Raw genomic sequence first — 12,106 nt, 5'->3', positions numbered from 1 at the left:
AGATAATTATTTCCACACCTGGGTCTCAATTTATCTGCCTGTCCTTGTTCATTAAGCACATATTTTATTCCCATTAATCTCAATAAGATGTAAGTGCTTGCTTGTGTGGTTTGCTAAGCCTGAAAGATTTTAAGCATATGCTTAGAATGTGTGTACTTACACATATATGCTTAACATTTTTTGCTGAATTGGGACTTTGGGGTTTTTTTTTGAATTCTAAATAATATTTCTGCTGTTTTGAGAGATTTTTTAAAAGGCCTATATTAATTTATATTTTTAAATCGACTTTGATGGGAGCAGAGAGAGGGGAATTTGTAATAACCGATAATGGTGCAATTTCCAAAGACTTTCTTTGGTATTAAATGCAACTATCATCTGTTGTTGCTCTGTTTTTTTTTTTTTTTTTTCCCCAAACAAAAGGAAAAACTGATAATAACTAAAATGAGGGAGCCCGGAGCCCAGATCTCCTTTTTCAGTTATTGTCTTGTCAAATTAACCTGACAAATCATAACATGGCTTTTCTATTTCTCAGCCTTGCAAATTCTGTTTTGCCTTTTCTTTTGTAATAGCAAGCTTCTGTACCTAACCTTGCAGGAAGGAAGAGTAAATATTTTCAAAGTGTTCTACCAACAAAGACAAGAAGATCTGAGTGCTCAGTAGGATGGCAGGTCATACTCCAGCGGGCTGTCCTTCCAGAGGGCAGCTTGAGTCATGCTGGAAGGACTTGGAAGCAGCTGCTTATAGCAGTCTTTCTGTGGATTAAAAAAAAAATCCTTAAATAGTTATTTGATGGTGAAAATAAATCACTGGACCAAATATTTATGTGATTCAAGGAGTATTTTTATTTCTTTGTTCAAAATTATTAAAGTTAATAAAGTCTCCTACTATCTGTTTAATTTAAATTAGGCAATTTCTTTTATAAATGAATTGGTAAAGAGATTAAAATAAGGATAGGCTACATGGAAATATCCTTAGATTTGGATTTGTCCCTTATTGTTTAGCAAGAATTTCTAGTGTGCGCTAATACTTCTTTTAATTATAAGCCAGTCACCAGAAAGCTTGTGTTTTATATGCCTGGCAGTCAAAGAGCCCATAGGCTTAAGTACATAACAGAATTTAGAAAAAAAAAAAAAAGTTGTCTAGGTTATGACTTAGACCTAGCTTGGTTTCAAGCTAGAACATTTTAATCTTTTATAATCCTTGTAGGCAGATTTTCCACATTTACATATTGGCAATCAACTTTTGCTTTATCAAATAGTCTTTAGAATAATTATCCAATCTCTGCATGGAATCATCTGCTACAGAACATGATATCTTTGCAGAGTCCAGCTGACTTCAGAAGCTATTTCTAGGAGTCACAGACAGTGGAACTCCAGGAGAACTAGTCACAGCAGATGTTCGTATAAGATGAGGCTCTTGGGCTGTAAGCTTTAAGGGAGATGTTTAGAAAAATAAATCTGTCAACTCTTGCCTTTTTTTTTTTTTTCTAGGAACAGTAGCAGCTGCAGCAGGTCTCCACCCTGGCCAGTGCATAATCAAAGTCAATGGAATTAACGTCAGCAAAGAGACTCATGCAAGTGTTATTGCTCACGTTACAGCGTGCAGGAAATACAGGCGCCCCATGCAGGTATCTTTTACTTGGTTTACTTGCAGTTTTTCTGACTTAATATTTTTTCTCGAATGTTCTCTACAGCTAAAGCCAACAGTGTGGTGTACATCTCCGTCTGCATGTCTGTTGTGTTTGAGGGTCATGAGGGAAAAGCTAGCCAATTAAACTACAAAGAATGAGTATTGATCAATATATTGCTGTTCAAGGTTGTTTGACATCAACATTAAAAAATCTAAGCTTATGGCTAAAATTTTTCTCATATTGCATTCTAAAGGATTATTTTGAGTGTTTCTACAGTCCTGTGCAGAAAGCACTGCCAGGTATCTTCTCATCTTGATGGGGAGGGGGTTTACGCAGCTCACTGCCTGTCATCTTCAAGAGAATGTATTGCAAAAAACTGATCAGCTTTTAGAATTTTATAACACTTCAGCACATTGAGAGCAAAGTGCATATACTGTAAAAGTCTGAGTATGAGTAAAAGTCTCATTGTGTTCCTGTTACATTCCAATCTTTGGAAACTCAAGGATAATACTTCAACAGTTCAAGGACTCTGAATTTATCTTTTTTTAATATAAGTATGCAAGTTCTGTATTGCTTTTTTCACTTTCAGTCTACAATAAAAAACCTGTGACTTCCAAGACAGAAAAGATAAGAAAGAAAATCAAAACCAGGAGGATTCCATAATGTATTTTTTTCAAGTTTCTGAAAATTTTTCATAAACCGTGAACCAGCATCATTAATGAACTTCACAAAGTTTTCCAGTGTCTGTTAATTGAGAAGAAAAATCCAATTAAAGTCAAATGTGAAATCAGCCTCCTTTACCTACTGAACTGATGTGAGATGAGCATGGTAAATAGGAATTTGTTTGAACTACATCTTGCCAATAAGAGATTCGTGAAAATTCTGTCTGGATTTTTTTAAAAACTATAACATAGAACTGAAGTTATTACCTAACAGATCAAGACAGAGCTCACCTATTCTTTAAAGGGAGGTGTGCTGTGCTAAAGGGAGGGTGCTTTGCCTAAAGATACGAAAACCGTCTAGAACACCACATGTGTTTTAACTGTTGTACAGTTGTGGAGTTGCTAAAGAGGTCAGTGGCATCCAAAAAGCAATGACTGGCTAGCACGTGCTGGCTAGCGACTGGCTAGCCTTCACATGTCAAATTGCTCTGTATGGTTTTTCTTCCATTTGTGTGATATATTGGAATATTTATGCTATTTTTTCCTATGCTGAGTGTTTCTTTCAATAAGAAAAGGAGCTGATTAGGTTCAGCTCATTCCAAATAAATAAAATCCTCCAAATTGATAAGAATTTCTGAGAAAACTTTAATCTAAAATGTAATACTATCAAGTGATATGCAAAAATTCCTGTCTAGACTAAAATAAATGGCAGTATTCCCACTGGTGTTACGATGTATAGAATTTCATTTCCTATTCTGAAAATTTGGATTTTAATTATTTAGAAAATGACTATGAATTTATCTTATTTTTTAATAAGAATACACCAGTCTCTCCTGAGCTCTGCCATTGCGTAGATGAAAGGGCATACTCTGCTTCACAGTGTGAGGAATCTGCTTGAGTGCCTGGAGTACAAAGCTTCATCTCAGATTCATACTGCTAGAGTGTGAATATGCTGTATTGTTACCCTCTCTTGGAAAGTGTTTATATTCCTTCTGTCTTGTCTGGAGGAACAAAATTTAAAGCAGGTTTTGCTCCATGACATTACACCCTATTTCCTTCCGGTGGTACTGATGAAGCTGCTACCGATTTATGCTTAGTTTATGGGCTTTGTGTGATACTTTTGGAGAACATCACTGCAGATTATATTGCATTGTATCTTGTATCAACTGTTGAAACAGTGATTTCTGGTTTAACTTGAAGCTAGGCCTTGTTTTAGGCCCTGTTAAATGTGAATCAAGAAGCAAATTTAACCTTTTTATTTGTCAATCCAAGGAAGGAGTCCTTTCACACTTTCCAAATTTGTTAGATAGTAATGCTTAATGCTGCCCACATGCATAACAAATCTGTATAAGACTCCATAGATAAGCTGCAAAGGGGTGGGATTCAGAGTCATTTCTGCTAATTGGCTTGTGCACAGGTAAGTTCCATCAATCCTCAGAGAACTCTGGAAGTTAAGGTGTTTTCCAAAAGTATTTCCATTGCCCTTGAGTGAAAAATAAGGCATATTTGAAATGAGGAAACCTAGAGAGAAATTACATCTCAAAACAAGAAAGAATTTAAACTTCTCTTAGATTCTTAAGTTAAAATTAATGGCTAAATATTGTACACTAGCAAAACATAATACGATGTACTTGGCATCTTGCATGAAAATTACAACATCCAGCTTATATTTTTGTCATCCTTGCTTAACTTTGAATTCTGTTCCACAAACCTATTTTTAAAAGCTATGGTTTCAGAATAGGCATAATGGAGCCGTTTATTCTGCTGTAGTTACTGGAGAGGGAATCAATAGTTGACCAGCACACTTCTTGTGAAGTGTATTCGGTATGACATATTTGATAGGCCCTGTACTGCACTTGTACATATATACACACACTATACTGTATACATATACGAACATAGGCTTCTACATATATATACGTATAATATGTAAGCATCTGATTGCCCCTCTTCCATAGTGATAAAGATCAAATGTTATGAAAAAAGCAGGTATTTTAGGTAGTCTTGTCTGGAACCAGACACTTTTGTGAAGCAGCTCCACAGTTCCTGTTGCACTGCTGGTGTGTGAGCAGCCATGGCTAAACGTGCAGCTGGTGAGCTAGACGTAGGCAGCCAGGCTGCTTCATGCAGCCCTGTGCCCTGAGGGCTGCTCAGACAGGAGCATATGTCTCCAGTGAGCTGGGAGCGTGACTTGATGTGGACCATGTGAGGGTGAGCGTTTCTCTGATCCTGAAAGCAAGCGAGCGTATCAGGTTACCCTGTGGGGATTAGATGCCCATCTGGTTATTTGACGAGGATGCTAAGGATGCCTCATGAATGGTGTACATGTGATGGGCAGATGTGTAAATAAGGGTAAGGGGAGAAAGAATGTTACGTGAGGTTGCCGTTTGTAGGCCTTTTGTAGGCCATTTCACCAAGCTGCCATTCCTGGGCTCATGAGTAACTTGGTCACATAAGATGTTGGACTCTGCAACCTCAGAAAGGCATTCTGTCCTTTTTTTTTTTTTTTTTTTTTTTTGCTAAGCTGAGGAAGAAAATAAAGCAGAACTAATAAAATAACTGTTATAAAGGCAAATACAAGTAGTCAGGGTTGCAGTGTATATTCTTCTTGCTGATAACAAGTGGGTGAGTAGGTTAAGTAGATCTACCTTTGGTTGGTTATTCCATGATCTATGCTAGCCCTGTGCACATGCAGCAAATTTATTGAAGGAAAAACTGTTTCTCTCTCTCTCTTTTTTTTTTGAAAAAAACTGTTTTCTGTTTCCTTTTTTTTTCTTTTTTGATATGTAATTTGGTTTAGAAATGTCTTAAGTTATTTTTGCCTGAGACATAAAAGTGATACAAGCCACGTTGACAGGGATTTCATACTGCTTCATGACAGTATATGCTGAAATAAAAAAGTAAATTGGTTAAATGCATCAGATGGCTTTAGATAAAGACAGACTTTTCTGTTATTTTCAAAGTGTTATTGACATAAAATTCAGAAAAGCTCATTAAAGCTCATAACACTTAGGGAATTAAAGTTACTATTCCATGTTTAAAAGCAGCAAAAAAAGCCCTAGATTGCACTTAACAAAGTTTTTCTTTTTTTTTTGTTTTTTATTCTTTAGCAAGATTCTATACAGTGGGTTTACAACAGTATTGAGAGTGCTCAGGAAGATCTTCAGAAAACGAATACTAAGCCGTCTGGAGATGACGGAGGAGATGCCTTTGACTGCAAAGTGGAAGGTATGTGCAGCTTGTTTTTATTTTGTTGTTGCTCAGAATGTTGGTATAGTAGCAAAAATACAGGAAGTGCTTTTGTTTTCATGGAGAAAACTATAAACAGACTGTAAGACTGGCTTTACATGAGATTTTGCAATTCTTTTGTGTTCTAAAGAGGTAAATTTAACGTGCCGTCTTCTGAAAATTGTTGTACTCCCAATTTCAATTAAAAAGCTCAGGTGAAACTTTCAGAAAAATCTGGTTATTTTTCATGTATGGGGTGCACAATCCTAGGATTATCTGATTTATTTTCACTAGTAGAAATCACTTAATACTACATTAAATGAGTTGTGAGCATACTGGATGAGGAATAGCAAATCGGACATCCTTCAGCTTATTTTCAAGTAATTAAGGTTTAGAAAAGGCTGTATTTCTGTTCATCTATAGAGATGATAATTAAAGAGATGGTTAACACGTAGCTTGTATTTTTGTTCTCTGGGTAAATGCTGGGTAAATGACTGTAAATGCTTTCATGGTCAGTTTCTTCTGATTTTTTTAGAATGACTTAGCTTCCAGTTTGTTTTGTTGCTTTTTTACTTTTCTACATTGTAAGTAAAACTGAATTATTTTCCTTCAACTATAACTGTTTATAAAGGAATACTTTTGTATCCTCTCTGTTTCTGCTTCTTGAGCATCATGAAGTTGACATGCTCATGCTTATCAATCTCATATTCTAGCATCCATAAACCTACTGCCTTTCTGATTTTGAATCATGCAGCTGGTAACTGGTGTGCGTTTCTGAAGGAGCAATCAGGACATACCTATTTCTAGAAATGTTGCCTCTGTCCTTTTTCTTTTGTTTAATGGCCAGCCTGCTTCACAGATGATTGTGTTATTTTCTTTATTCTAGAGGTAATTGACAAGTTTAACACTATGGCAATAATTGATGGGAAGAAAGATCATGTGAGTCTGACTGTTGACAATGTTCATCTGGAGTATGGAGTGGTTTATGAGTATGACAGCACAGCAGGAATAAAATGCCACGTGCTGGAGAAAATGGTTGAACCAAAGGGGTTTTTCAGCTTGACTGCTAAGGTATGAAGCAATTTTTCTGTGTATTAGTTTTTTTTATGCTTAATAAGAAGGAAGAATAAGAATGAATCTGATTCGTTGGATTATGATTATATGTATTTAATTTAATACCTTAGAATTATGGGTCGCCTTTGTTCCTCGGACATTTTGAAGAATGATTGTGTACTCAGGAAGCAAATAAGTTACGGTGTGGTTATAAATTAAGATTCTAAACCGAACAAATGCAAGCAAAAAACTCTTCCTTTCTTGCTCTCAGTCTCCCCCTTCCCCCCCCTTTTTTTTAATTATCAAATAAAACTTCAAAGAAAGTCAAAGACTTGTTGATATGTGGGATCTTTTTGAAGGTAGGCTGTAGTTTCCAAATGTCCCTTAATTTCATCAGAATTGCATCTGCCACTTTAGTTTGTTTCAGGGAGAGAGTAACAGAAATAGCAGGATGTTTGTCTTGTTTTGTGTCTTCGGGTAGAAGTAAGCTCTGTGTATGCAGAAACACACATTTGCAAAGCTAGAGGCTGAAAAAGAGAACTGTAACTTTTATACCTTTTTATAACCATCCATGATGATCTCTCTGTTGTTTTTTTTACCCCTGACCTGATTAAAATATGGAACGAACAGCTCCTAAGTTAAAACTGGTGGGCCTGGCCTACAAAGTACCGACCAGCCACTCAGTGTGTGGGAGGGAACCAGCAGCAGGTTCCCGACTGGATCAAGGCTGAGTGTGAGGTGGGAGGGAGAGGGTCAGGTCAAGGCTTCCCAGGTTTCATTGATTTTTGTTATGCAGCATTGTCTGTAATTTTAGAAGGCTGCTGATTATCAGCCTTTCCTGCTTTAATTATAAGGGATGATAAGTAAGGAGTTATCGTAGTAATCTTATTTCACAATTTACTGCTTTTGTGTTTGTTACTGTAGATTCTTGAAGCACTGGCAAAAAGTGATGAGCATTTTGTGCAGAACTGCAACAGCCTGAATTCCTTAAATGAAGTAATTCCCACTGAGCTTCAGAGTAAATTCAGTGTCATTTGCAGTGAGAAAATTGAACATATCTACCGAAGAATCTCTAGTTATAAAAAGGTATGACCACCACATCTGCACTTTGCTGATAGTTGTCTTTTAGGGAGAAAAATGGCAAATGTAGTATTGTTTGAAATATTCTTCGAAATGCAGGCATGCCGTAATACAAATGTCAATGAAAGTTTAGCTATTATGAGGCTTGAATGGCTAAACTGTATAACTGCATAAACTACATTTTTATGCACATTGTGTTTACTGTCTAATGTCTATTATCCCGTTTTAAACACCGACTAGATCATAATCTTCCTTGTTTGTAGGGTTTAGCTGTGGATACAGTCAACTGCATTTTTTTCCTGCAAAAGGCCTGGCCTTCTTGAATATGCTTTTAGCCAAAATTCAGTGAATTTGCCAAAATGTTACCCCCAAATTAAAAAAAGAGCAGTGGAATTATTTTTTTCTTCTAATGAACCTTACTTTTAAATATCAAATGTGTTAGCTTTTTATTCATGTTTTATTCATGCTCTTCAAATTGGGATTTTTTTTTCTAGCAGATTATTAAAAGTAATAGCTCTGTACATTGTTAAATTTACATTGGCTTAATAAAACATTGCAGTACAGAAATAAGTGAAAGGCACTGACTTTCATATATGCAAGGTCTAGATTAATGAGGTAAGAGTGAATAAATACCTGGAGTATGACCTTTAGCTACTGTCAGTATATCTCTTTACGATTGCCTAGCTAAGCAGAACATTAATTAATTGGCTGTTTGTCAATTTATTAATGCAAACTTAGTCTCTCATCTCAGCCACTGCTTTCTCTTCCCTATCAATCTAAGTATTAGGAATTTGCAGCTAGTTTGAACTAGGCCTGGAGCTGCCCCTGAGAACTGGCTCTGCCGTGTGTCATCTCGGCTCATGATGTGAGTTGTGGCATTTGCAAATTGGTCTGTCCTGAGACCTGCTATGCAAAGATTAATTAAAACAGAAAAACAACAAGAACAAAAAGATGTTTATTGTAGAAGCTTCACACAGTTTTGAAAGGTGGCACATAATGTTTCCTTGTTTTCCAAGGGGAGAGGAGAGGAGCCTGTAGGGATACTTCAGTAAGGGACCACGGCCAAAGAGCTGCTTTCCAAAGACTTTTCAGAGTGCTCTTGGTCTCTCTAACAGGAACTGGAATAAACAAAGGAATCTGGTGGCAGAAGGGGACATCAAAAGCGGTCTGATATAGCAGATAAATTCTGCTAAACATCCAGGTTCTCAAATGTTTGCCTAAGTTATAAACCTCTTGGCTTGTCATAATCAGGTCAAAATCAAAATATTTTTTCTTCAAAAGCATATTCCTTAGTTTAACATTCAGAGAAGGGTGTTTAGAGTAACCTGTAGGTATGTTTATACCTTTCCTAACAGCAAAACTCCCGAGCATATACAGTCTCTTTACAAGAGTCCAAGGCAATCCATGCAATTTTACTGTGTTACGCTGGATGTGAAATAAACAGCCACGAGGAAGTTTCTGTGGTGCTTATACTGTCTAGCAACAGATATTATTGATATAAACGGCACTTTTAGAAGCCTCAAGCTCATCTTCTCAAAAATTAATAGTTTTACAGTTAGTATCTTAATGACCATTAATAATGCACTAAATTTCCGGCATAGCTCTGTCCTCTCCTTGGCGAGGTAAAGGTAACCATGGTAACAGAAGTCTTCCCAAGTGCTGGAGTGCGAGCCTGGCTGTTGGTTTCACTGTGAAAGTCGGAGTGCTATAAATAGAAACCCAGTAGCTTTCTGCAGCTCCTATTCTTATTATCGCAGTGTTTTACTCATGTTTGAGGCCAGTGCCATGAGCCCCAGATGTTTCTCAGTACGTAAATGCAAAGAATTTGGGGCCTGACTTATGACCCGATTAAATCGCAGCCAGGCATTTGGTCTCAGTGGAACAGGGTGTGTGGGAGATTCAAATGTGAAATATGTACTGCTTGCAAGAACATTTTCATCATTAAGTGTCCTTAGTGCCCTTTTTAACTATTTGTACATTCTTCGGCCTTGGAACAATTCCGTAATAGGATTTCCTGTTATCTTCCAGATCTTGTTCTGATATAAATGTTTAAATGCAATTTATCAATCAGTTTTACAGAAGTGTTCATCAGGGTAAAGCTGTGTGTCATTAAAATGAATACAAATTTAAATCCCATTGAATTTATGCTGACACTTAGTAGAGAAGAAACTTCTCAAGTTAACTTGAAGGTATTCTTATGTGAGAGCTATTTTCCACAACTGAAGCCTGTGCAGGATTTTGACTGGAGAGGTACTGTGATTAAAATACGATTGACTTGTAGCTAATTACGACTTTTCCATGAAATTCTTCCTTAATATCAAATTGCATTGGAGACCACACACATTTTTGCAGAAATTCTCTTTGTGACCAACAAGACTTTGTAATTTACTCTATTCACAGTAGATTCACCATCTGAGTTGGCAAAGATACAATTCTGTGAAGTAACATTTCTTAGGACAGGAAGCAAATGATGCTCTGGGAGCGAACAAAGGACACAACTTTAGCTGATTTGGAGGAAAGTAGTAAAAGCAAAATACCTGTTCTTTGTTCAGTAAACATCTAGTGCACAGGGTGACAAACTCATTTTTCAGTAAGAAAGCCTGATCTAATGAGCCTTGTGATTCTGACATTGGTGTATTTTCTTATTGCCCTGATCTGTCACAGGTCTGTCTTTGCCATTTTGGGTTGACATCTTCTTATTAAAGAATAAATAATTCTAAGCCTGTTCAGGAGCATACACAAAAATTCAGAAGCTGTAAGGACGGCTGCATGACCAAGCACTGGGTTAGAATAAGACCGTAAATGTGAAAAGAAATAAAAATGCCTTCACTGTTGCTGAGAAGACCTATGGGAGAGAGAAAAGGTGGTGGACAGTAGCAGTCTGCAAAATATGGTGTTTGCAATTTTTATGCTGTAATCTCTTATCATCTTCATCCTCTGAGTGTATGAAATTCAAAACTTATAGCTTCCAATTCTGTCTTTATTATAGCCTCAGGCAAAGATTTCATAAATTTTTGTTAGACATTCACTTGAAAATATCTATGTACAGCACTGGGTCATTAGAGAATTTCTAGACTTCCTCTTCAGGAAAAGTGTAATATTTTATTACGTTCAAAGGAAAATTAATACACTCCCCTTTTTCTAGCACTATTTACATTTGTAAAATGTATCATTAATTTCAGAAAGCCAAATCCAAAAAATCTAAAATGAGAAATATTTTTTCTTTACTTCTAGAGAAAAGTGGAAATTGTGGAGTCAAATCTAGCCAGGATGTTTGAAGTATTTCAAACTTTTCTTTTCTAGACAGTTGCCCAAGTTTTGCCAAGTAAGTGCTGATATGTCAAAAGCTATTAATCAAAAATTTGTTTTCCTTTTCACTTCTAGTTTTCAAGAGTATTAAAAAACAGAGCCTGGCCTACCTTCAAACAAGCTAAGTCAAAGATTTCACCACTTCACAGCAGTGATTTCTGTCCAACCAATTGCCATATCAATGTGATGGAGGTCTCTTACCCTAAAACCTCAACATCGCTTGGTAGTGCCTTTGGCGTTCAGTTAGATAGCAGAAAACATTCTTCACATGAAAAAGAAAACAAAACCACTGATCAAGGTAAGTGAGGTGAGCTGGGTAGAAGACACACTTCCATTGTTTCTGATAGAGACTTAAAATGTAAGTCCCAAATGCTAAAACTAAGGATCAAACATTTTCAATATTTAGGTTTACATTAAAACATAATAAAAGATAGTAATAACTTCACCTTCTTTCCTTGAATAAACTTGTCTTTGCTAAGCAAAATAATATGCAAAATTGCCTAATTTAATCAGGAAAATATTTCAACATCTCTTAGTTATTTTTCTCACTTCAAAGTTTGCTTTGAAAAAAGATACTGATGTAAACTTGTTTGGATTGTTTCCAGGTAGCCTGAATCCCATGATTTATGTCCAGCATACCATTACCACCATGGCTGCCCCCTCAGGACAGTCTCTCGGTCAGCAAGAAGGTCATGGTCTGAGGTACCTTTTAAAAGAAGAAGATTTAGAAACCCAAGATGTGTATCAGAAATTGTTGCTCAAATTGCAAGCTGCATTGAAAGAGGTGGAAACATGTGTTTGTCAGATAGATGAGTAAGTAAACTATATCATTTGGAGGTTGTTTTTTTTTTTTGCATTGATGATTTTTGTTTTCAGTGCTCCTGATTTTTTCCACTTAAACTTTTATCTTTTCTTTAGAATGTTGAAATTCTGATAATTTTGAGGTTAAAGGAGTATGAGGCCCACACGTCATCTAAGATTTTATTAGGAAAGGAAACAAAGGCTTGAGATACAAAAAAATAGTTTTATTTAACTCGTTATTGCCGAAGAGTCCTGGGGGTGAATTTGTAGGCAAGTCCTTTTTTTCTTAAGAATGTTATTAATTTATTAGACATATTATGTAAGAGATCCAAAGTCACATCAC

The 12,106-nt window shown here is 36.3% G+C and overlaps 1 protein-coding gene across 1 annotated transcript in view; it reads left to right on the top strand.

The window, feature by feature from the left end:
• The window catches only part of PREX2 (phosphatidylinositol-3,4,5-trisphosphate dependent Rac exchange factor 2), a 163,744-nt gene that overhangs the window by 84,204 nt on the left and 67,434 nt on the right, over positions 1 to 12,106 (top strand). The window contains exons 21-26 of the mRNA XM_088529745.1: positions 1,491 to 1,627; positions 5,403 to 5,520; positions 6,407 to 6,591; positions 7,498 to 7,659; positions 11,038 to 11,264; positions 11,572 to 11,775. Coding sequence (XP_088385871.1) covers positions 1,491 to 1,627; positions 5,403 to 5,520; positions 6,407 to 6,591; positions 7,498 to 7,659; positions 11,038 to 11,264; positions 11,572 to 11,775 — 1,033 coding nt within the window. The remainder of the gene's footprint in view (positions 1 to 1,490; positions 1,628 to 5,402; positions 5,521 to 6,406; positions 6,592 to 7,497; positions 7,660 to 11,037; positions 11,265 to 11,571; positions 11,776 to 12,106) is intronic.

Source organism: Tinamus guttatus, unplaced genomic scaffold (assembly GCF_059628265.1).
Source record: "Tinamus guttatus ecotype Peru unplaced genomic scaffold, ASM5962826v1 Tinamus_guttatus_pri_ptg000343l, whole genome shotgun sequence".
NCBI lineage: Eukaryota > Metazoa > Chordata > Aves > Tinamiformes > Tinamidae > Tinamus > Tinamus guttatus.
Note: the sequence above shows the minus strand (reverse complement) of the source record. Positions and strands in the feature narration are given on the sequence as shown.